At 28.9% G+C, this 27,462-nt stretch overlaps 2 protein-coding genes across 3 annotated transcripts; one reads left to right on the plus strand and one right to left on the minus strand.

Moving 5' to 3' along the window:
• Positions 1-641: 641 nt before the first annotated feature.
• On the plus strand, positions 642-4,484 carry LOC114423916 (glucan endo-1,3-beta-glucosidase 12-like). 2 transcript variants are annotated; one of them, XM_028390825.1, is made up of 5 exons: positions 642-1,127; positions 2,472-2,975; positions 3,715-3,821; positions 3,994-4,024; positions 4,116-4,484. In XM_028390825.1, the coding sequence occupies exons 1-5, from the start codon at positions 1,067-1,069 to the stop codon at positions 4,133-4,135; spliced, it is 723 nt and encodes a 240-aa protein (XP_028246626.1). In that variant the 5' UTR covers positions 642-1,066; the 3' UTR covers positions 4,136-4,484. The 2 variants fall into 2 exon arrangements, with proteins under 2 accessions (XP_028246626.1, XP_028246625.1); XM_028390824.1 differs by lacking the exon at positions 3,715-3,821 and having other exon boundaries at positions 646-1,127.
• A 9,290-nt stretch (positions 4,485-13,774) lies between these two features.
• Positions 13,775-16,765, minus strand: LOC114424653 (glycerol-3-phosphate acyltransferase 1-like). The gene is made up of 2 exons (XM_028391515.1): positions 15,954-16,765; positions 13,775-14,835 (listed from the first exon to the last, which is right to left on the minus strand). The coding sequence occupies exons 1-2, from the start codon at positions 16,680-16,682 to the stop codon at positions 13,963-13,965; spliced, it is 1,602 nt and encodes a 533-aa protein (XP_028247316.1). The 5' UTR covers positions 16,683-16,765; the 3' UTR covers positions 13,775-13,962.
• Between the last annotated feature and the right edge of the window lie 10,697 nt (positions 16,766-27,462).

Consider the following 27,462-nt stretch of genomic DNA (forward strand, 5'->3'; position numbering starts at 1 on the left):
TGAAGATTGATTCTGAGCTGTTCATAACTAAGTTAGGCAGAGGGAATTAGTGACTATTACACTTGGGTCAGTTCAAAGAGATTTGATTCACCAAAAACAAAAGATCAAAGAGATTTGACTTATCCGAGGGACAAATTGCGACTATTACACGAGTAAGGCTGCACTGCATGCTTATGGTTACAATGGAATCACTTAAAGTGAAATTGTTTAAAAAGATGGTAGCAAAACCAAATAACAAAACAATGACTTTGATTAAAATTAGAACCATCTCAACTACAAGGATCAAATAGAGAGCTTATTAATAAATGTAACTTTGAAGGGACAAAACAATAATAGAATGAACTCGCGTTATTGTAATAATAGATCTTTAATTGCAAAAACTCCACTTGCAGTTTAAATCCTTGCATAATTGAAGAGACACACAATAATATATTTGATTTATACATCATATTATTGGTTTATCATCAAGCAGAGTGCCAAGTTATTAACTAACATATTGGACCAGTTTTATATTCTGCCACACAATAAAGGGGAAAGAAAAAGAAAAGAACAAAGCAAAGGAAAAGAATAATAATAATAATAACACTAACAATAATAATAAGTCCTATAAAACAGTAAAAAGAGAAGCATATAATAGAGAAAGGCAACTCACACACATCAGCACCATCATTACAATGATCACTAACCATCCCACATATTGAGCCTAAATTCCAAACAATTCCATTCCTCCTTTATTACTTTGTTTTCAACCATCTGCCCCACCTTTTCCCCTCCCTCTCTTCTTGCTTGCACCCTCCTACACACCATGTCTCCTTTCTCAAACCCTCTCTTTCTTTGTTTCTCACACACTTCACATAGTATATAAATATACATATATTTTTATTCACATGATGACTAGCACACGAAAGACCTTTTTCTCCAAAGAGCACTCACCATCTCTAGTTTATGATATCTTCATTTCTCTCTAGCTGTTGCAAAGGAAGAACAAGTCTTATTTGGGAACCACATTGAAGAAGAAGTAAGAAAGAGGAAGTAGTACCAAAGCAGAAGAAAAACAAGACTGAAGATGGAAAGAAGTGTATATTACTATGTGCTACTTCTTGTATTTGGTCATTTCCTTTGTTCAGGTAAATTTCCTTTTATATTTCTTTGACTATGTGTGCTTCTTCACTTTTGTTCATTTTCCTCCCTCATATCTATTCTGCTATGGATATATACTTATATATATAGACAAGTTGCTTCTGGTTTAAGATTATGCTTCTCAATGCTCTCACTCTATGTTTCTCATTTTCTTCTGTTTCTAGAATTACTTCCTTTTGTATTCTTTATCTTGTTTTTTTGGCATATTATTATCTGCTTTTCTCTTTTAGTCATAGATTCTTTGGACCACCAGGATATGTTTTTGAATTCTGTAACCCCAAGATGCATTTTCCTGCACCTGAGTTTGGCATCTCAATTGCTTTATTATTTTTTTCCCCTATTGTTGTTGTTCAAGTTGAATAAATATACATGTTGGACCAGTTGAGTGCAATTATCATATCCAAATTTATTTGTCCCTCCATCATGTTCATTATGTTGCACTATAGTGTACCAATTGAGCACTTTATTCTATTCATTAATTATTTTTTAAAGTAGTAATAACAATGATAGTTTAAAATGCTGTGTCCTTATAGTAGTTTGGTTGGTTATTTTATATGGCTTGTTTAGCTGAATTTCAACCATTTCTTGCAATCAATCATATAGAGTTGTATTCCACACCGTAATTTAAGTTAATATAAGAACTGCAGTATTTCACATGTAGTTGTTGTATTCAATCTTTCTTCAGTTCCACCGTTTCCTGAAAAGATGCAAGGGCCCAGCTTTTTTGGCTCATGTCTCAATGCAAAAGATACCCTACTTGTCTCTAGTGGCTTTTCTAGATTCACTGTCATATAACATGTGGGCTTTTAAAACAATAAGAAGGGTAAAGGGCATAATAATTAGTTTCAATGCAACTGTGCAAAATTTTGAATAGGACATTTTTTATTTCATGCCAAGTTGAATGCTATAGGAACAATTTTAATCCATCTATAGCACTTTTACGCCCTCTAAAAAATTCCTGATATTTGATTTAAAATCCATTTCTCTTTAAGAGCAACTCTATCATAAGAGTAGGTTGAGTTGGAAGCTATGGTGTGAGAACGGTTCTTACATAAAAGAACCGGTTCTTAATGTTAAAATATCATTTTTCTAGCATAAAGTATAAAAGTGTGGAGTAATATGTGAGACCTATTTTCAATTTTTTAAATTGTTTTATACCATTAGAATAAACAGTTGTTGAAATTCTTAATTCTGATCTGACACAATAGGACTCATCAAAGTGAAGATCTAAAGAGAAGATACACTACTGGAGATGCGCATACTTATGGACATAAAATAATGTAATAATAATCATACATAACCTTACTTCTAAATTGTTATTTCAAACACAGGTTCAAGTAGGACACAGAAGGAAGCAGCAAGACATATGAATGTACTAAGGCATAATGAAGAGAAACAACATGAATTTACAGCCTCAAAGTCCACCACTCAAAGGGACATCACCACACCAATCACTACAATTCCCAACTTAGTTCCCATCACTTCAACAAATCCAATCCTGAATCCTAATTCCAACCCTGATACAGTCTCTCCAGCCTCCACACTCCCAATCACAACTCCTACCATGCCAAACAACTCTCCAGTGTCCTCTTCAGGTGCAAGCTGGTGCACTGCAAGCCCAACATCCTCACAAAGAGCCTTACAAGTGGGATTGGACTATGCTTGTGGATATGGTGGCACTGATTGTTCTGCAATTCAACCTGGTGGGAGCTGCTACTTCCCAAACTCTGTCAGAGACCATGCTTCTTATGCCTTCAATAAGTATTATCAGAAGAATCCTGTTCCTAATAGCTGCAATTTTGGTGGAGCTGCTGTCATCACTAGCACCAATCCAAGTAGGGCCTCTACTGTTATGATTCTTAATGTTATGACCTTACTCCTTAGAAGACTATTGGAATTGTTTTGTTTGATTTGAGAAAATAATTTTTCAAATAATTATGAAAATACTATTTTTCTTATGAATAAATAGCTTATGCAATAACTGTGTAAAGTAAATGTCATATAATTACAACTTATCATGTATGATAAGTTTATTAATTTTTACAATAATTTTTTAAAAAATTGTACCTATCATGATTTTGATTAGCTAATAGTGTAAGAATTTTACTGTACATATACTGTATTTGTTTCTTTGTTTTATTTCTTATTTTCAAAGCTTTGCATAGAAAATGGTGCACAACAAAATGATAATTTTACCATTTCCAGAAGAGATGGAAGTTAACAAATAAGAAATAAAATAAAATTAAAGTGACATTTTAATAATGACTAGGTAGGCCCTTAACAGCACGTTAAAGGTTTAGGCTAGGTGACTATTTTTAATTTAAGAATAAGAGACACAAATCAAAATGTGCAACAAGCCAAGAAAACTAGCACTAGTAGTAGTACTACTCTGCTGGAAACCAAAGTGAAAACACAGTGCCTTCGATTGGAGATCAGAACTATACCTGTGATGGATTCTTGGGTTCCATTCTACACAGACAGAAAAATAAAATAAGCTTTTACTGCACCTTTTTTAAGGAAATATTTTACTGCATCTTTGAATAGACTTTGAAAGTGCCTTGGGGTGATACATAGGAACTAAAAAAGTGCCACTGAGTGATGCCAGAAGTCAAGCCTTTTTCTTTTTCTACTTTATTAGAGAACGTATCTCAAAAGCCTCGTATATCTTGTCAATATCAAAGGTAATCCTATCCTATTTATCACAATTTGTTTTTCAAAACATTGTGTGTAAAATAACTAATGTGTATACTTTTAATTTTAATAAAGACCCTTGACTTAAAATGTTGTCTAATACATTAATTAAACTTGGTTGATTAGAAACTTTTATTAACTTATTAATGTGTTGCATTGCAGGTACTGGGGCATGTCAATATGCATCCACTAGGTGACCATCTTTAACCATATCTTCTTTCTCTCTTTTTTTCTTGTCACAATTTGTGACAAAATCTCATAATATGTGGTGCTTAAAATTGCAGTATTAGTTCATCAGTCTTGAACACAACAAACACAAGTGGTGCAAATGTATTTGGTTCAGTACCTGTGCCCAAGAACCCCTCTGCCTCTGTTGCTGCAGCTGCCACATCAGCTAGATTTGTACAATTTTGCCTTATTCTATGGTCATTAGCAATGTTGGACAAGAATTATCTATAACAATAATATTGAGAGTTAGATTTTGCTTGGATTTGGTCTTTATTTTATTTGGGGGATGGGGAGAAGGGTTGTGTACTAGAAAAGCACATAGGTACAAAACCATCATCAATATGACATACATGATAGAACACTTTGTAGAAAAGTAGCAATAATATGAAGGGTTTCAGTAGATATTTATACCGTACATTACTTTTGTTTTCCCTTTATATGTTTAGTGTTTATATTGATATTTCCCTATTTCAGTTCCTTAGAATTATACTGTGTAATGTGTATAAAGGATGCACATTATTTCTCTATGCAATGGAGTGTCAGATTGAATGAAGTTAGGTTTTGTTTGGTTGAAATGAGAATTAGTGGGAAAAAAATAGGTGGAAAATAGGAAGAAAACTTATATTTTTTACTGTTTGGTTGAAAAGAAAAAAAAATAGCACGAAAAAAGAAAACATACCATTTCCTATGGTTTCACGAAAAATTTCTTTCCTTAGGACAAGAAAATGAGAGAGAAAAATTGTTAAAATGACCCATTTACTCATTTTCTTGCATGTCTACCTACATTAAATTAAAATGATATTAAAAACTATTTAATACAGTTACATTTAAATTTTCTTACTTTTTATCTAACTAATTATATTATAAAAAGTTTATCATCTTTCTTTCTTTCCTTTTTTTATTTTTTACTTTTCCTTTTATTTTCAATTTTTGGTTTTGTGATAATCCACTAATACCTGACAAAGCAACTCGAATAAAATCAATCCAATATGTTGTTTCCTATGCACTTGTTTGTTTCAATAGTATTTCCAAATTCCACAAAACATCTTATATGAAAAAAATAGACTGTATAATCATCGCACTCTAGTAAAAAATCTTAAAATTGTATTCGTTTAGAAGAAAAACAAAAATTATATTTTCATTATAAAATAGAAATTTGTTTATTTTGATAGTTTTATCATATAAATTTTTATCCTATAATAAAGCTATCAAAATAAACAACCAAACTGAATAAAAAAAATTATTCTTTGTTACCTATTATCTTTTTTCTTACAACATAAAAACTCAAATTGAATTATTATAATTATCCAACAATACATGAAAGGTAAATATTTAATATAAAAAAGTTATATAATTTTTTTAAAGTAATAACAAATATGTTTAAACATACACTCTAAATTTAATGCTCTGTCCGATATAAGATGCATTCCTCTAACGAGAATATGTAAAAGATTAACTAAGGCTTAATTTTTTTTAGCCATCTAATATAACTGCTGGAATCACGGATCCCCGTATATTTGTTTATTCTTTCTCGTTCTACTTTTATGTGAATAAACAAACTGTTTCATTGATTGCTTTACCTTCTAGCTACGTTTTATTTCCAAAACAAATTGAAGTTTTATCCATAAAGTAGTAGGGAATGGAATTTTCTTCAATTTAAAGTCTTAAAAATAAATGAAAGGGATAAAAGAAAGAAGCAAAACTGAAGGTGCTGGAAAAACATTCTGATGAAAGGTTACATATATAATTGTGTGTGATACATTTTAAATTGTAGCTCTTTCCTCCCTAAAATCACCGTGTAACTAATGCTAACAACTTTCACTTTCACTACTCATGTCTAATCACATTATACAAAAACTAATTCCCATCAATACTAAAAATTTGAGTTATATACTTGTAAGAAAAAATTGCTGCTTATTAGAATTGCTCCCAATAGTTTAATTTTTAATCTGTCTAAGAAAAATTGATTTGTTAATATAAATATTATAAGTATATGTTGGCCATATGATTCAATATATTGTTCAAAATATTATAACTACGTACATCTATTGATCCAAGATAAAAAAAACCTAAGCAATTTGGTTTATTGCTATAATTAAGAAAATGTGTTGAATGATTCATCTATCTATAAGTTTCTTGAGTTATATATAGTTTTATATACACTCTCAACATTACCTTTAAAATGCATAGATGAGCAATTTTGTTGACTGTGATTTAATGAGACTATCAACTCACAAGTCATAACAAATGAAATTGCTTTTGTCTTGTCTTTTTTAGTTATTTAAATCATTATCATGGGTCTCATCCAAACCATGTTTGGTCTTAGCAAAGGAATCGGAAAACCCATTTATTTGCTTTTTTATAACATTCTAAAAAGGGGTCAACACTTTGCGAAAGACACCATGTCGGCTATCCACTTTGAATAACTGGATGAGGCCTTAAGTTCCATATTGGCATCAACAGCATATCACACCCTTTATATATATATATATATATATATATATATATATATATATATATATATATATATATATATATGAGAAAAAAATTAATTTAAAAAATACTAATAAATAAAATTATATAAAAAATTGATTTAATTAATATTTGTTTAATTTTCTTCTAGTAATAGATCATATCTCAATTTCACATATAAAATTAATAATAAATATTTTTATTAAACTTATAAGATATTAGATATTTAAATAATTGTTTTAAAAAAATTGACCCCTTATGACCAAACTTTATAATTGTATTACTAAAGTTTTTTTAGGTTACTTACCCATTGAAGTTACTTCAAGAGCATTCAAAGGCATTGCAACAGCATTCAAGAAGACTCAAGTACTTGAAGAACAATGACTTCAAGAGTTGAATACCATGAAGCGTCTCTTTATTTTGGTTTGCAAGTTCATGTAATTATGATTCTATTGAATGATTCATGGAGAGAGAACTAAATAATCACGATGTATAAAAATAAAAACAAAAAAGTACACCATGAACCTGAATAAAGTTTGAAACGGAGGAAATGGTCTAAAGAATTTTGCTATAGCTTAAATTAGAGCTACAATTTTGCTATAGCTTAAATTAGAGCTACAATTTTGCTTTTCTGGGTCACCAAGCTTTCGGCTAGAGGTAGCAAGTTTGTATACACTTCATGAAGCCCATTATATGTTGTTGGACCAAACCGTGAATTTTCGGCTTGAGAGAAACGGAGGAAAGCTTATTGTTTGAGCCTCCAAATCTGAGACTTTAAATCATGGTCTACCATACACTCTGATCAAATTATGATTTCATTATTGAATTCATGTTTCCTATCTTACTTATGTGGATTTTCTTCCTACACTATACATATTTCTTCTACACCAAACAATTTTTTGAAAATTTCAAAGTTGCCCCTTTTAACTTCTTCTACATTTGTTGGGTTTTTTTTTCCTTCATACACCATTCTCATATCCTTTTGGTTGAGCTCCTCCTTCTATCTTGTGGTTGGTTTAGTTGAGGTGAACTATCACGGTGGTCGTTCACAATACGTGGTTGTCATCGTGATGGGTGTTGTAGTGTAATGACAAAGAAAGTAAGTTTTTTTCATCTGCAAGTTGGATTTGTGCCATAATAAACATACAGATTGACAATCTATATGAAACTTACGAAAGGATTTCATATGTTTTAATTGGTTGTAACAAGAGTGAAAATATAGGACATACAAGAAAGATTTAGTATGAACAGTAACCGATAATAGAAAATGTGAGTGTCCCTTTAAGCTACGAGTGAAACCAAGGTTATGAGGTGAATGGTGGATGGTGAATACCACACTGATGTTTGTGACACTCTTATTAGCAAAGAGTATGCAACCTACTAGATGCAATAAATATGCTCAAGCTACTAGGGTCCACTGTCTTGTGCCACCTTTGTTATGATAAATATCTCACAGTCAGGCTAAGCAAACACATGCCCTTTTACATTGTTCAGTCTCATCTTTTGCTTCTTGTGTAATGACTTCAAGCAACTCAACTAACAAGTCTACAACTTTGTCTACATCAATAGCATCGAAGGTATGAAAGACACTTGTAATAGGCTTATATAATAAGGATGCCACATCATCGAGGGTTATAGTCAGTTCTTCTATCGCTAGATGAAAACTGCTAGTTTCCTTGTGTCACCTCTTCACAAAAGCATATAAAAGTCCCATGTCATCTATCTCCAACGAACATGTAATCAGAGAACTTAATCCTGTAACAATCACTATGCCTTCATCTCAGGTGTAGGCCTTCCAAATTTCTCTACCTTCCTCCCATGAGAGGCCAACTTCAACTCAATACGTTCCTGTAAATAATTAAAATTAATTAGTTCAAATAAAATGATAAATAGTTATTCAAATATGATATAATTAAACAAATAATTATCTCTCCTACCCAAACTCTGATTGTCACATGATCAGCATATGACGTCAATATTGATGTATCATGGGGCCTTCCTGGAAACCCTTTGTATCAGCACCTACATCATCTGGAACTGGCTCTTGAGGTTGCTCATGAACCTCCAGCATAATTCACATGGGCAACATCCTGAACAATGGCTACAGTTGTCCGTTGTCCACGTGCAGATATTGTCGGCCTTCAACGCAGAGAGACTTCTTCCTCATCACCAGCAACCTGTCTACCTAAGATTTCCTAAAACTCTATCTAAAACTCAACACAATCATCTGATTCTAACCATAATCTACAAATCTACACATTAATATCAAGTAATGTCATTCTTAAAATAATAGTTAACTTTCATATTTCAAAACAATTTTTTTTCATTTTATTACTCAAAAACTAACTAACAAATTAACTAAAAAAATCTTCTAAAACCATATTGTATTATTAAATGTAGTATCTTTTAAAAATGTAATAAAAAAATTAAATTAACATTAAATGATTAATCTAGCAAACTAAAATACATCATCTTTATTTTAAATATTTTATAAATTACAATTTAATTTATTCATAAATAAATATTTAATTAAAATAAATTTTTATAGTTGAAATTACTAATTCTAGCAAACTAAAATATATTATCAAAATCAAAATACAATTATTTATTTCTAATAAATGACTACTTTATTATTTTATAAATAACTATTTTAATACTTTTAAATATTTATAAATGAATGAAGATATTAATTTTATATTTTTTTAACTTTGAAATAATATTTATGTAAATATTAATACTATTAAATATTTAATATTTATACAAATATATTAATAAAAAAAATTTCTTATACAATATTACATATTTTTGTTTAACTAAATTTTAAAATATAAACATTATAAAAATTTTCAATTTTTTTATTTAACTATTTTAAATATATAAAATTATTAAAATAGTTATTTATAAAATAATTAAATAACAAAACAATTTATACATTGATTTTTAAATAAAAAAATTTATTAAATAAATTATTTATTTATTAAATTAAAATAAAAAAATAATGTATCAAATTAAATAATTAAATAAAATTAACAACAATAGTTATTTACAAAATAAATAAATAATAAAAAATTTAAACATTAAATTTTAAATAAAAAAATTTATTAAATAAATGATTTATTAAATATAAAAATTTTTAAAATGAAAAAAAAAATATATAATCCATACAAATTACCTCTTGTACCATATGGATTGTCAATCCATATGATTTAAGCAGTAAAAAAGAAAGATATATGGAAAGAAATAATGAGAAGAAGAATATATGATGGAATGAAAAAATACAAATTGGTTTTGACAAACTTACGGCACAACAAAGAGGGAAAGGAGGTGTTAATGGTGTCTGCATGGTGTCGCAGCACAGCAAAGAAGGGAAGGAGGGATTAATGGCGAGGGTAATTAGTGTAGGGAGGAATGATATATTTGATTTTTAACTTGAAGGATAATTTGATCTTTTCATTATACTTGTTGGATGTAAAAGAAGTTATGTTAGTTGCACTAAGAAAATGTGTCTTACTTATGAAACTTAAGTTCGCTGATTTATTTGAAGTTTTAAGAAAGCATTTGACTGCACACTATTTTTAGGCTCAAGTGTATTGGACCATGTTGTGAAATAGTGGTTGTTGGCCATGCGATTGAAGTTCTTACTTAGAGGGCCATATGATTATTAAAACTTAAAAGCATCATGAGAATGCACGTGTACCGAAACCCGTTATTTGTCATCAGCTGCCATTGTTATTGTTGACAATAGGGGTGGGAATTTAAGAATAGAAGATGGGTTGCTATGGTCACGGTCTTTTTGAAGGATTGAGATTGCATGTACATTTTGAGGTAAATAATCTATCACTTGAGTCACGGTTGAGTTAGCATCATTCTGGTAAAAAATTGATGGCAAGATATATGTATTTGTCGTGTTAGGAAAATTACTATTTGCGTCCAAAATAATATGTTAGCTATCTTTTTTTTTCCTGTTCAAAAAACATATACTAGCTATCTTCACTTGCAAAATACTACACCATTATCAAGATCGGTTCAAAAATGAGAAAGGCTTAAAATAAATTTTAAGATAAAAAAAATTTCTTTAAATGAGAGTGTCATATGTTACATATTTTTCGTAAAATATGTGATCTTTTTGTTAGCATATGTGATATTTTTTATTTTATAAAATTTAATAGTGAAACTGTCCCTGGACGTAGAACTGTGGTTTTTTTTTAGTCTCAACAAGTCTGCATCTTTTTCTTAAGTTACTACATTGTAAATTTATAATAGCTTGCCATGCATGGCCAACGAGGTTGATGTTTCATTTCATTATTATTCAAGTCGAACCTTTTTCATAAGTTACTCCTTGTCCTTATAGCCTAAGACTTCAAGCATCATCGACATATAGCACGTACATGCCTAAACATAAATATTGAGCAAAATTAACTAAACTGTTTAGATTTTTTTATACTATAAGTCGGATATAAAATAAATCGAAGATAGATACAAAGAACAGAGGAAAAAAATGATAAAAAAATGAAATAAAAAACGATTTTAATTTTAAATTTCATTTATCAACAATATAAATATTTTATACTAAAAACTAATTAAAATTAATTTAAATATATTTTTGTATCACAAAAAAATAATTTTTTATAATTGATTGATAACATAAAAAACTTTTAAATTATTAAGATATATGCATCTCTCCCTTCCTTAACATAGATAGTGTCACACTCCGGCTACCTTGCTGGAATCTCAATGCCACCGATATCGTTGTTGTCTATGCCGCTGCCGGAAAAAGCCTCCAACGAGGTGGAGGAAAAAGTTTTAGTTATGTCATTGAGATTAGTCCTACGTTACTAGAAGATAAAAGGTACGATAAAATGGCTATAGTGGGTGCAATCCTACGTGGCATGGCTAGGGTTTGGATATGGGATGGCAGAGTATGTGGTGGAGGCGACCGGGTTCCGCCGCGAGATGGTGGCCGGAGGTGGCAAGATGAAGGAATGTGGCATGGGGAGGGTGGTGGTGGTGGGTGGTGGTGGTGGTGGTGGGAGGATACGGACCCTACCCATGTGGCACGTTTGTTGCATTATATATTGTGAGAAATACAAGAAGGGCTTCATCCAACGGTTGAATGAAGCTACGAGGGACACGTGGCATGATCGTGTGGTGGATGAGGTGTTGGGGATGCCAGTTATGGAGCTTTGTGGTCGTTTGTATGGTAATAATAATGCTTCTTGGGTTGGCTCCATCTCCATGTGATATGAAGCTTGCCAGTGGTATTATTATTTTGCAAGTATTTTTGTTTTCCAATTTGTTGTTTATACTTATTATTGAAATTGACATTCAACATGTAATATCGTGGGTTATGGGTTGCCCAGCCACCATGTTGATCCACATGAATCTGTGTCAATGATAATCCACATGGAATTGATATGCATGCATGTGCAATTATATAAGTAAACGAATTGGATATGAAATCATATGCAGTGTGGAATTGAAGTTTCTTACGCCATAAAATAAAACAAATACTATATTTTTTCGGTACTAAACAAATACAAGTTTTTTTCTTTTATAAAATGTTTTTTTATAGTAACAAGTAAAGAAACTTTCAATTCCTTTTAGTATATTTTTAGTAACGAGTTCTTTGTAAATATTACTATATCTCCTTAAGATTTATGAATAATTTATCTTTTGAATGAGACAATTCTTTATCATTTTCTGAAAGAAGTGACATACTGTACATAATATAACCCATAGGTTGATTTAGTGGCGCCACCAAAAATTTCCTCCGGCAGTGGTGTGAGGCGAAAAACGACACCAGAGATTTGGGTTTGATGAAATTTTACCTTACCTTAATTGTTATGTATTTTACCTAAGTTGCACGAAGAATGAGTTGAGGATATATGTAATTAAGATGATTAATGGAAGAAAGATTGTGGCCCTTTGTGCTAATCTAAATTTCGGCCTCATGGTGATTCAAGATATAAGATGTGAATTAGTTTTTTTATGTTGTTTCTAGTATTGAACACAAATATCACAAGAAGAGACCAGAGTGAATTATAATTTTAAATTTTTTTAAGTCTTTTAAAAAGTAAATAAAAATAAATAACATAATTTTCACAAACAAATTGTTCAAACGATATTTATAGATTCTGTAAAAAAATAAAAAAATAAAACAAAATCAAATTTGAATCAAGAGAAATAAAAAAAACCAAACACAAAGAGCTATATATTAATTCGTTTCTTCCAGGACCATGTTGAGTTCTTGGTCCATTAAGTTTACAAAATGATACATTTTGATCCTTTCAATACATATATGATGGTCTAATAAATATAATTGAGGACATGTACATTCTATCAAAATTGTCACAAAGGTTTTGTCTTTGACACTTGTATATAATAACTTCAAGAAACACTTCTCAAAGCAAATGTTGTGGAGGACTATCAAAGTCATATCTTACTTGGGAAGGTAATGTCTTATCTAAGATAAAAAAAAAAAAAAAAAGAGAGAGAGAAAGAGAGATTGTAGATTGAGACTAGTTTATTAATTTTATTTTTGTGTTGGATGTTGTAATGTATTTAATATTTTAATTTTTTATTATAATTAATTCACTTTCTTATGTTTAGGTATGCACATGATTAACTTTAAAATAATTTTTACATGCACACCTACAAATAAGTCAATTAGTAATGTTAAAAATAAATTATAAAGAGTAAATACATTACAATCCAACATATCTAACTAGAAATAATGTTCGTAGAATATCTCTCATTACATTTACTAGATTTTGATATCATATATAACTGTTAGGATTAAAATGTATCATTTCAAAACAAAATCATTTTTAAAAAAAAAAAAACTTAAAATACTCAAATGAAACTATTTAAAAATATAAAAAATCAAAATAAAATTATTTAAAAGATGTTGTTTCAATTAACATATTATATTATTATTCCAATCAACATTAATTAACATGATACACTTTTCTGATAATATATTTAACGTTTTATTCAAAAAGAATCAAAATAACATAAAAACCAAAATGAATTTTTTAAAATTTAATATACCAAAAGAATAAAACACTAAAAACATAAATAACCAAAAGAAATATTTGACTAAATTTTTTCACCACTTTTTTCTTACCATTATTTTTTCAAAGTATTGAAATATTGTATCTTTTCTTTATATATAAAGTGATTTGACATATTATATATATATAAAGATGTTAAACGAACACTATTTCTCCAAATTAAAACCCAATGAAGAAACAAACTTCACAATTCACATTGAAAATCTTTGACCCTCTTCTCTCTCTACACATGAAGTGACTTGACATTTTACAGAAAAAGAAATTAAAAATATATAAAAAGAGATGTTACATGGAACAATTTTCCAAATTAAAAACCCCATGAAAATCCAAACAAATGAAGGACAAACTTCATCCATAATTAGCAGAATCTTCTCCCCTTCTTTTCTTGAACAACCCCTTCATTCCCAGCCAGCATCATGTATTTATCCCTCCTTTTAAGGTTGGTGCACTCAAACCCTAAAGCATCAGCCAACTCTCTCTGAATGTAATTTGCCACTTCATGACTAGACCTTCCACCAGCACATGTGAGTTCTCTAGGAACCTTTTCAAGGACTTGAATGTCATATCTTGGCCAAGGGTTCATGAAGAAGAAAATAGGGTCCAAGACCTTTAGTCCACTGGCTGTGGTCCCATAAAACATGGTCACATGAGCATTCATAGCCACAGGCACAATCTCATCAGCAAGTTCTGCAAACAAGGAACTGAACCTTAGTAAATATGGCTCCCTACAAGTTGTTCCTTCAGGGAACACCACCAAATCCCCTTCACAAAGTAACCTTTTCATAGTTTCCCCATCTTGTTTTCTATCCCTTGTGAGTCTCATTGTCCTAATTGGAGCTATCAACTCAGAAACCTTGCTTAAGCTGTATGTGACAGCAGTCAAACGCCTCCCCAACATTATGCTAAGAAAAATTGGATCCATGAGAGTCCTGTGGCTACACACATAGAGCACCCCTTTGTTTGACTCAGATCTTTGTTGGTTCTTGTCATTGAAATTCAGAATTAGGCCACTCCATATTCCTAATGCCAATGTAAATTTGCAACAAAGGAAAACCCCAAGAAAAATTCTGTAAATGGCCATCAGAAATCCAAGTGGAAGCCACGTGAACATGAAGAGGGTTGCTGAAGGAGTAGGCAAAAATGCTAGCCTTCCATCATGAAATATTAAGGGCTTTGGATATTTGTTTCTTGGCATCACTTTTCCCTCTTCAGTGATCACCACATACGCCTCCTGTGTCAATAATGTGTGCGTAGTTGGAATAGCTAGGATAAAGTTGTATAGATATTTCTATGTTAATTGACACTTAAGAGAGAGAAAAGAAGTATAATAAATTATATGATATGATTCAATAAGAAGAGAAAGATAGAAAAAATAAAGTTGTCAAATAAATATATAATATATATGGGTGTTCATGTATAATTACCAAAAGAATAAGATAAAACAAAAATACATAAATTGAATTAAAGGTGTCCGGTGGTGCATTGCAATCTAAATGTAATTAAATGTATATTATGTTGTATCAACTAAAGTAAATATGACAGAAGGTGAAACCATAACGTACACCTGTGGACTAACATAGGTTTTATTGTAAGGTTTGCTTCGTAATAATTTTGGTTTGAAAAAAGATAAATGAACACCTACAATGCTATTATATATTTAGTGAGAGAAAAAAATATAATTATATTAAGATTTCAGATGTGATAGAAAAAAAAAGATAAAAGTAAATAGGAGATATTAATAATTAAAGTGTTTAAAATAAAAGGTATCTATATTCAAATGATTTTAATTTTCTTTTTGGTCAAATAATTACATACTTCAAGTTTTGGTGTCATGACATGCATATATAAAGTTCCATATTAACTGAACTTTAAGAAAATTAATTAACATTGTATTTAACATCATATACATTTGTTTTGTGCTTCGTATACACATATCTTAAAAATAAAACTTAAAATTATATAAAGCAAACAGCTATTGTCTCTTTGTTCTGTAAAAAAAACAAAAAACTATTGTCTCTTTGTGTTCACAAAACATTTGTCATTCTTGTATACCCTCATGATTTCACATTATTTTTTTTTACCCTCGCCTTTATATATATTTTAAAAGTGCCAATCTTTGCTCTCTCTTCTCCACTGGTTTGAAGCAATTTGACATTTTACAAGCGTCAAGAGAATATTAGGAAGGAAAAAAACATATGTGAAACAAGCATTTCTTAATTTTTTTTTCTATATTCTTTCTCTAGCTAGTTCAGTATATGGAAGCTAAAAAGATAGTTAATTATAACAAAATACTAACATTATATTAACATACTATAGCCTCAAGAAGTAGCTAGCTAGCTTTAGAGATACCTTGCAAAGAGAAACAAAAAGTTGATCTTGAAGACTTGCGTTACCGATCCCAAGGTCAGGTTTTGTGTCTCCAAAATAATCCATGAGGGCACTATGCTTCACAAGCAAACCAGACTTAGAGAGAAAACCCGTGAAGTAACAGCCAGCAGTGTGCAACTCTGTGGCTATAACAGCATCAGCATTCAAATACTCCTTCAGAAACCCTTCTACCATCACTCTAGGCATAGTGGTGAAGAAAACTCTGGACCCTACTGAAGCCACTACCTCATAGGCCTCCAGGTTGAGGTTCTCCAAGTAGAACTTTGGCAAAACTGCCCTTGAAGTGTTGTCCATGTCCTTCATTCTGAGACCACAAAAGGAAATGAAGATCATGACCCTAAGCTTCATTTCATAGTTTAAGATCCACAATATAGGGCATGAACAAAGCAAGAGGAATGCCCTAAAAATGCTTCCTCCTTCAAATGCAACAAGCATGAAATAGGGAAAGAAGGAGTGAGTCCTTAAGAGGACTTTGTGAAAGTCACAAGCTAGGGTTTGTGACCCTCTACCCTCCAAATCGCACTTGGTAATATTAGGGAAAGGGGAGGGTTGATGCAAGGGTTTGGATGAAAGATCACCCCAATGAAACCCAAGGCTTTTAAGTTTCCTAGAAAATCCATAACATGATTTAACAAGCACTTGGTTCATGACCCAATTTGCAAGCCTTAGGGGCACCAAGTAGGACACCATTTTTTGAGTTTCTTTGATCAGTATAAATGTATAGTGTTTATACCAATTGAAATATAACAAGAAAGGATATATAAAGCTGAGAGTGTCAAGGCAATGAATGGTTGTTGGTGTGGAAGAGGAAGATGGCCAGAGAATATATTTATAGTATTAAAATGGAAAGGTGCAAAACAGCATGGATTTCTGATTATTTCAAATAGCTTTTTTTGGAGTAATTAATATTATTGGTATAATAAATTTTATATTTTTATGACATTATTTTTTCGATCTCTTTATTATATCACTTATCTAATCATGTCTTACATTTCTCTTTCTTTTTCTTTTTCCATATCTTTGATGATTATAAATTTTTTTAAGAATTCATAATTATATAAAAATAGTTTCTCTTTTTGTACGTGTAATCTAATTTTTCATTTAATAAAAGAAGTATTTTCTTTTAACTTTTCAAGTCAAGTCACATGCATACAGTTATATGGTTTAGAGGATAAGAAAAAAGAAAAAATATAATAATAAAGTGTATTATTTACATCATTAATTACCTATAAAACCTTTTTCTACCTATATAATAAATTTATTTTATATCTAACTTAGTCTAAAATGGTGATTACATTTTATCAGCACTCTCTCCTTTGTTTTCCATGCAAAAAGTCATGATTATAATGAAGAGAAATTTTTAATTTTACAAAAAATAATTATTTCCTCTTTATATCTTCGCAAAAAAGTCTTCTAATTTTATCTCTTTTTTATTTATTATATTTCTTCATTGCTTATTTTTTTATCAAAACAGACGAACATTGCAATAGTGAGATATAACGAAAGCATAAAGAGAAAAAAAAATACACTTTTTAGTTGCATGCGGGAAGATAGGAGAGATGTTATAATTAACATTTTTTTCATTCTGCAGTATTTTTTTTATATATATATATAACTCTCTTTTTTCTCATACATAATCTATCACATCTTTTACCTTTTTTTTATTTTCTTTTTTGTATCTTTCTCATTATTTCATCAGTAAATCTGATTGAGGTAAATTAAAATTGGTGAGGCAGATTGTAGCATTGGTTAAAGACACATGCTTTCTTTTTTTATTGCTTTTTTATATATAAAAGAAACATTTTTAGCATTGTACCACGCCACTGACATTTTCTTTTTACCAGTCTGGCATATTTATATCATCTGAAGCAATGCATGCAGCAGATGCACTAAGTTTTATCTGCCTATCCGTAATTAATGATCAAACCCCTATGTCACTGGCATATCAAAAGTGCTCCAAGTAAGAAATAATTTTCAAGAAGCACGTGAATTTTTTTATTTTTTTTTTCTCTCCTGATGTTGTACTAGTACATAAGATGTGTTAAAATGTCAGTGCCTGCCTCTGAGAGAGGCTTAATTATTGACAACTTTTTTCTTGGAAAATTGACCTCACTCTACCGAGAAAACATACAAGTAAAGACCCACAGGTAAACAAATTAAGTTTAACATGTATAATTATATTTTGTTTTATAATAATATTTCATGATTAATTAATAAAAAAATCATCTTATCAAATACTAAAAAGAAGACATTCTTTATAATTAACATGATGTTGGTCCAAATGAAATTAGATTTAAATTTTAAGGATGATCTTAAGTTCAAAAAATATAATTAAAAAGAAAGATTTCGTTAAAAATTATAAGTTAGACTTTTAAAATTAATCATTAATAAATTTAATGTAAAAAAAGGACTTCATTTTATAATAATTTTTGTATACATAGATCTTTGGTTAATAAAGAAGCGCATGTTAGTGTGCATAAATATATTATAAATTGTAATTATTACTACTCTACTACATATATATCTTTTAATAAGAAATTAATTAATAAATGTAAAGGGTGGGAGCCCACTCTCAACTTTTTTAATCCGTCTTTACTTATATTAAATTTTTCTTATGAAAATTGTAAATATTTTTAAACTCGTTTTATATTTATTGAAAGCAGTAAATTTATTTATTTTATTTTATTGAACTTTAAAATATTTTAATTCAAAATTAATGTAAACTATATATTATACATTTTATAATATTAGGAAAATTCTTCAACGAGTATTTTACAATTAGGAAATTAGATAAAATATAAAAGTATTTAATGAAAAATAACCTTAGGCAATTAGAATATTATATTTATTTAATATTTTCATTTTGAATCATTAATAAGCATATTAATGCTACTTATTGCTATCTGTCATATTGCAATACCAGAGTAGCTGTAATGTGTTTATGATGTAGTACCCTTATATTTTTTACAGAATTTACGATGTACCTTTTGAACCATTTATTCATGGAAAAATATAAACGTTCAGTTTACCTTATCTTTATGGGTGGAAGAAGAGAACTGATAAGAGGAAGAAAAAGTTGAGATAGAAAATGATAAATATGATAATATAAAAGAAAAGGATATATATAAAAAGATGTGAAAATGAGATATAAGACAAAGTGGTCAATATTCTTTTTTATGAATTATAAACATATAAGGAAATAAATCTTTTTTTTTATAGGGAGCTAAATCTTATTTGTATGAACGTTGTCGATTCTGCAAGACAAGCCAAGCTTTATAAACAGTGTATACCCCATGATATTAATTTAGACATTATAATTTGCTGTTGGCAAAGTATGACAGCTTATTAATTATGTGTTTTTCTATATAAGGAGAGATTCACTTATTTTTAGAGTTATTTCTCATCTTAATGATTTATTTTTTTATATTTAATTATTAGGATTGGTTACTTATTTTATTATAACCCTTAGATATTTAGTTGACAAAAATATTTGTTGTACAAATAAATGTTTTAAAAATCAAATTAATTATTGAGGTGGTCAAATTAATGGTTTAAGCTAGATTTAATGATTTAATTGTAATTTTTTAATTTAAAGAATTAACTCAATTATCATGAATTTACAATGTTAGGCTTACTACTCAAACAATTGAGTCATGTCGTTTTTGTAATAGTTTAACTTGAGTTGAATTGTCATCAAATCAGTATTAATAAAATAATAATAAAAATAAAATTATATATGAATATGATTATTTTTATTTATTTTACGTTAAAAATAATATTAAATAAATATAATATCACAATTTTATAATAGTAAAAACTAAAATAAAATAAATTTTAATTAGTTGATTGGTTCCTAACATTTAAAGTACTCATAAATGTTCAAATTAAATATATCATAATGCTTAGGTTTAAATTTTAATAAAATACAGCAATATTTCATTAGCAATGACAAGTTTGTATTAGAATAAAAAAATTAATGAAAAATTAATATAATATAATATAAAATTATAAGAAATCAAAGACATAAAAAATTATAAATTGATATAACTATAAATGACTAAATTTTATATTTTATAAGAAATAATAATAATTCGTGATAAAATAATTTATAACTATTTGGAATCTGTATTAAATATATGTTTTTGTCTATCTTAAAAATGTTTTAGATTAATTTTAAATATTAAGAGATTATATATATTAGTTTAAACCGGTTTTCAACACCACTTTTTGATCGAATCTTGATTGATTCTCACTGATTTTGAAATTGTCCATTTTGTTTGGAGTTAATGAACTGGTTACCAAACTGTTTACAGCCTGGTCAATCTATCTTTAAAACTATGGTACAAATACTCAATTTCTAATTTTAGTAAAGAAATGTTTTAACAAATAATCATAATTAAGCTTTTGGGATCACAGACTCTCAGGTGAGATTTAGCTAGAATATTTTTACAAATTTTAATCCTTTAAATTAATTATTAATCTGAGTTTAGTTCAAAACTTAATCACGCTTAAAATTAAAACTTATACTTTAATTTAAAAAACTTAACATAAATAAATACTTATAAATAGTAAGTTCTTCATACTACATATAACTGGCACATATTTTCATGGAGAATGTTTGATGACAAATAAAAGATAAAATAAAATGATAAATTTATAAGAAATAAGATGTAACAAGAAAAAAAAAATTAAAGAAAAAATTGGCATGGGGTCAAATATGTGTTTCTTATACTAAGTTATTCATATATTATTATCCTACTTTTTATATATATCTAACTTTTCTTCTTTTACATATTAATTTATTTTTTTACTAATTTCAAATTTTAAATATTAATCAACGTTTTCTTTACAGAACTCTTTGCAGAGTGAAGTAAGAAAACCAAAAAAAAAAAAATTAATTTGAATTAGCTGAGATGTGATGGCAGCCATTGATCGCGATATGTATATGCCTAGAAATTAAATACTGTTGTAATGGCTACCAACATTTTTTTTAATTTCAGTTAAGGTTCCAGCAAATTAATTGTGATGAACAATATGTTGTAGTATAAATTTGAATAAAAAATAATTATAGTTATAAAATATTTTTAATTTTCTCTCTATAAATATATGCGTTTAATTGCATGATAATATTTTAAGAAAAACATTATTGTAAAAAAATAATTATCCATTTCGAACAAATTCAAATTATTTTATTGTTTACACAAGTGTGCCTAGCACGTGCTGACTATTGGAAAGTTAACGCAATTGAACTGTTGTTCCTTATATAATTAAGTCACAATCAATACCTAGTTCAGTACTGTCATTAAATTAGTTTAGTTTTTTTTTAGTAAATATTGTATCATGTCTTACTGTTATTTTGGTTTCTATATATTTAGAAAGAAAAAAATAAGAATCTTTGTTACACGATAAATCATTTAAGCTAATTAATTAGTTTGTTTATCTATCACTATTAAGTTTAGTGCGAATTATATTTGCTGCCAAAATAACAATTGTCAAAAAGAATATTCTTTGAAAAAGAAAATTAATTAGATTAAAAAAAGTTGAGACACATGAAGTGAGACGTGAAGGAGTGGTTGTTTGTTGCTTGCTCTTAAAAGGAGGTATATAAAGACAGTAACGATCGTATTAATGATATATTTATCTACTTTTCTCACTTATTCATTGAAACTGCTTTGGCAAGTGCAATAATTACAATATGATGGGTAATGTAATTAGATTAATAACTTGAGAAATAAGTTTGTTAATCAGTCTTAATTTCGTTTCTTTTAATCTCTTAATTCCGTGTATAAATACCTTATTGAAATAAGGATCCGTTGGATACGCATTGAGGTGTAGGATAATAAGGATAGCACATGACAATTGCATAAATTACTCGACAATTTTTATTTATTTTGTACTTTATTTTATTGACAGTGTACTTTATAGAATTTGTTATATGAAGTATAGCACCCTCTTTAGTATAATTATTTTAGTATACTTTCACAATGGCACTAGCGTTGCAAATCTTCTCGCAAAGTATACCCTCCCTCTAGATTTAGGACTCGAAATTTTTGTAGGCTTTTTAATTTGTTCAGGCCTAGGGGTGTTCAAATGCCCAGAGCATCATGACTATTTTTTAGCTTTTTGGTTTTCTTGATAACAAAAGTATAGATTTTTTTTTTTTTAAAAGCGCATCTACTAGTCCATTTAATGGCATGTTCTTTGACTCATAAATTTATTGATCTATTTAGTTGTAAACTTGTTAACAAGATTCAACACAATGGTAGATACTTGAGTTTTTTTTTTTATGTATAAAAATTGTCATATAACTTCTGGCTATAGGAATATTTTCCTATCATGAAAAAAACAGCCTATTGACTTATTTTAAAATAGGTTCATAAATTTATTTAAGGGGTTTACTATATTTTTTCCCTAAACGTTTTAGAATTTTTATTTTTTTAACTAATTTTAGTCCATTAAATTTTTTTCATTCTTACTTTTAGGATCTATTTGGTGCCCAGAATAATAACTGCATGAATAAATATAATTTTGTATAACTTAGTTAAAATTATAATTTTTTTATCATTTTCATAATTTAAAAAATAATTAATTATTTTAAAAATTATATATGTAATTTTAATGAAATGATATTTTTATTTCATTTGAAGATAATTATATTATATTCTATGGTTATCTTATTTGTTATCTTAGTGCGTACAAAACATTAGATAAATTTTTTTTAAAAAACTATCATGTGTTTATTATATCTTGCTCTCCTATTCTATCTTATGTTATCATAATTGGACCACTAAATGAGTGTTTTAGTCCAAGGAACCAAACTAAAGACAAAAAAAAATAAAAATTAGAGACTAAAATAATATTAAATCATTTAAAACTTGTTCACTTTCCTAACTTTTACTCACCCCTTCCAACTTAAGAAAAAGAAGAAATGGCTACCCTTTTCCACATGAAACAATATGAAAGAAGCAAAGTGGTAAGCCGTAACAATAGTTTTAAAATCTAAACACTATAACATCCCATTTTTTTCATAAAATAAAAAGATTTTTATTTAAAAATTAATAAAGTTTTTAAAAATTAAATAAATGATAAAAAATATTTTTTTTAAGAAAATTAAAATTAGAGTTTTATAGTATTAGAAAATAAATAGAGTAAAATGATATTTTAGAAAATAAATAAATATTTTAATTGGTTATTTATTTAATAAAAGAGTAAAATAGAGTTCATTTTTATAAAATAATAAAATAAAGAAAAAAAAATGAAATGAATAATAGACTCAAAGTATTCTAGCTATAAATAGAGATATATTAGGTCAGTTCTTTACCGTTACGATAAGTCTTTACGTTTTTGTCTTCCTCCCAAATTTGTTCTCCTTCTTCTTCTCCCAAAATGTTTTTTTCCTACATACTTCCAAACATGTCCTAATAAAACTACAATCCCGGATACATTAGTCGTTGGATCATTCTGAAATTTGGACACAACCTTTGAAACTCATTTTTTTTCACATTTCCACCGTTGGGATTTGCGAAATAATGTTTGTAAGTAGAGAAAAATTCCTCACACGGAGACAGTAAAATTTAGACTTCAATCTCTTCCTTCTTCTTCTTCTTTCTAATGCTTGGAAACCCTAGCAGAGTAACCAGAGGAAAAGCTTGAGGAATCTTAGGGAACTACTAGAGGCGTCGATATCGCTGCCAAACTACACACATGAGCCCGCTTAGAGGTAATGGGTGAATTTATCGCAATTGGGATTAAAGTGAACATATGTAGGGATCCTTAGATGATCAAATTGGGGTTTATTTTGGGATGCTTATTGTATTGTAATTTTGTCTTTATGATTATAATCATGAGATTGTTATGTTTGATGGGTCAATTGATGCCCTAATGCGACTTGTTTGATAAAGTTGGATGCTTTTGATGTTTTCGTGTTTTTGAACCTATATTTTTATATGATTATGTGAAAAAAATTTAGGGGTTTTACTCCCCATGTTATGAGAAGTATTTTTGTATAATTCGTTTGTGTTTTGAACAAGATTTACTATATTAGTGTGAACATTAGATTGTTGAAAACAATGTTTTTTGTCTCATAAGCTTATTACGTGTTGATGATTATAGCAGATATATATGTATATGAATTGTTAAAATAAATTAGGAATTAATAGTTTAAAAAATAAAATTGAAGGAAATTAGTATATTAAGATTCAACGATAAATACTTTCAATGCATTTTTAGTTTAATTATTTATTAACTCTTTTTAATTGAAAATAATATAGTTCGATTTAATATATACATGTTTTGTGCCATGTAAATATTAATATTATGTAATGTTTATGTAAATATTAATATTATGTAATGTTTATATAATTCATGAGGTGTGATAGCATGTTGCATTGAGATTATAACATTGTGATTGAGATTGGGTGTATGTGATAAATTGAGGATGCGTTGAATTGTAAAATGCATGTATATTGAGATTTTGTACGCATTGAGTTGCGAGCTATGAACTGTACAATCACACAACTATAAAATCTTTTAAAGGCGACGAGTTAATGCGCGACTAGTATTATGATGGGATCCACTGCGGGAATCCAATAAATTGAATCACTTTAAGGCTCAATGAGTTAAAATAATTTTGAAAACAATTGAGTAGTTGTGTGTATTGGATAATTTAAACTCCAGTGACACATATATGATTTTAAATGTCTGTTTTAATGAGATGATTAGTTGACTGAACATAACATATTAATATTATGATTGTGTGGTATGTATATGATGCACAAGGTGTGATAATGTGATATCTTGGGATTATGAAAGTGTGATGAACTGTATGTAAGTGACAAGTTGAGTATGTGTTAAATTGTGAGATCACACGTATATTGAGATGTTGTGTGTATTGAGTTGTGAGTTATGAATCGTACAATCACACAACTATAAGACCCTTTAAGGGCGACGAGTTAATGCGCAACGGGTATTATGATGGGATCCACTGTGAAAACTCGACTAGTTGAATCACTTTGATAGGTGACGAGTTAAAATTATTTTATGAACAATTTGAGGAGTCGTGTGTTTTGCATAGTTCATATATAAAGTCTGTGCGTTAAAATATTTTCTGGATTGGACCTGAATCAGAAGAAAAATGCCCTAACGGACTCTTTGGAGTCTAACCCTTGGGAGTAAATACACCCAGTTTGAATGCTCCTTTAATCATGTGTCGATCCCACATGATTGGAGCAGTCTCACAAAACAGCGTGACTCTGGCTGGTCTCCCTATGATTTTACCTAATTAGAGTGACCTTACTTACTAGTGTATGGTCTGTCTTGTCATGTATTCCAAGGTGTCCGACAAGATTTTTCACTGACATGGTACTGCATTACATATAAGATTGAATCTTAGTGTATTTGTTGCATAACACATGTGTAATGATCATTATGACTTGTTATGTGATGGTGCGTAATGAATTGCATAAGTGTGAGATGCGGTATTGTATTTGAGATGTGTTGTCTTGAATATGTGATTAATCTGAAGGCGTGGAATGTAATTTGTGATTAAATTCTAGGACAAGTGATGTTACGTGTTAAGTGTTGAAATGATGCAAACTGTGTCAAAGTTGAGCCTTGTTATACCTATATATTTGTTATAATTATATTATTTTTATATTTATATCATGCATGTATGCTTTCATTTATCTTTATTCGTTGAGATGTAATGACTCATTCCCTGTGTGTTATTTGTGTTTGAATCCTGTGATAATCTTGAATCTTGTATTCGTGGGAACATATGGTTAGGTGGATTACTTTAAGGAACCTCGTGTTGGAGGACGTCAGAACACAATACTTTGATAGGATGTGATATTAGGGCATGAATTTCTATTTTAATTGCATGATGTTTCGAACATGTTATTTTACTTTATTTTTATCTTATTGCTTAACTTGAGTTCTTTTGTAAACTTGAACAACCTTGTTTTGAGTCAAAAATGTTTCTGAGAAAATTTATTTGATAATAGTAAAGTGAATGTGAACATTTTACTTAGATTTACTTACGAGTTTATTAAATAAAATTAATTTAATTAGATTTCATATTTTATATGTTTTTCCATTTATATGCATATTGGGGAGAGGGTGTTACAAACCCAACAAATTCAATCATGAACCAATGGTCTAACTTGGTCATATTGGTTATCGAATTAGTCGTGTAGTTAATCTGGTATGGTTTGGTGTAACCTGTTGACCTGGAGTGATTGAATCGATGACCTGGGGTCATGTAGCTTTTTTTCTTTTCAAATTACTCAAAATGTCAAGTCCTTTTACCTTTAATGACCAAAACAAAAAAAAGAATGGCCCAAGCTTGTTTTGGTTGTCTCACTCCTTCAAAAACCTTAAAGGTCCTCCCTCCTCACCATCAATGACACTCCCTCCCACCAACGTCAATGTTGCCCTCCATTACTGAACCTTGGTAAGCTTATTCGAACCTTTGTTATTTTCATCTCCTTATCTTTACAAACTTATGAATTATGATATTTTCCTATTAATATGTTTTCTTCATTATTTTATTTTTCCTCTTCAGTTGCACATTTTGTTGTGTGTGTTGCAATGTGATTGTTGATTTGATTTCAATATTGCTTGTTCAATTTGTTGTGCTTAAGGAGTACATCTATGCTTAATTGCTTTAGGTACTTGGCATTGGGATCATGTTTTTGAACAATAATTATTTTTTTGGGGGGAGGGGGTGGGGCTTTTTTATGACTCTTATAAAAATTAATTCAACTCCATTCATGCCTAAATATAATTTTTTAAAACTAATTCACATTCTTTAAGAAAGTTGATTAATATCGTTAATTACATTAAATTTGTTAATAATTTGTATTAATTTATCAAAATTATTCTTAAAATTTTTGGAACTCGTAATCGCTCTTTTTTCACTTAATTAACTAATATTTGTTAATCTTATTCAATCCTAATAAGAGAGATAATATATTTATCTTTTAATATATATAATTTATTATGAAGTAATTAAGAGTATTATTTAAGTAAAAAATAATTAATATAAAAGATAATATAAAAAAGGACAAACAAAATTTTTTAAAAAATCTTATATTTAAAAAAAAAGAAATTTTTATTTTTAATATAAATCAGATCATACAAATCCATTAGTAATCCAGCGATGATTTAATTATTAACTGAGTAATCCAATACTGACAAGAATGATCTTCAAGTCGGTTTTAAAATTATGATCGTCACTGCCTGTGAATGATCTTTGGCCCAGTAGTGAGACCGTAACTGTCAACGTAGAAGTACCAACGGTGTTACTCTTGAAAAAAAAACGTCTGTTACGTTGGAGGGGACGTTTTTCCAAACACGGCCTAAGTTAGTGTGGTCATGTGAGAACTGAGAAGGGGTAATATTGGAAAGAGGTGAGTTTTATATAAGAAAAATGATTTGATGAGAATTTTCATAGGGCGGAAGGATATAGCAT

This window comes from Glycine soja, chromosome 8 (genome assembly GCF_004193775.1).
Source record: "Glycine soja cultivar W05 chromosome 8, ASM419377v2, whole genome shotgun sequence".
Lineage (NCBI taxonomy): Eukaryota > Viridiplantae > Streptophyta > Magnoliopsida > Fabales > Fabaceae > Glycine > Glycine soja.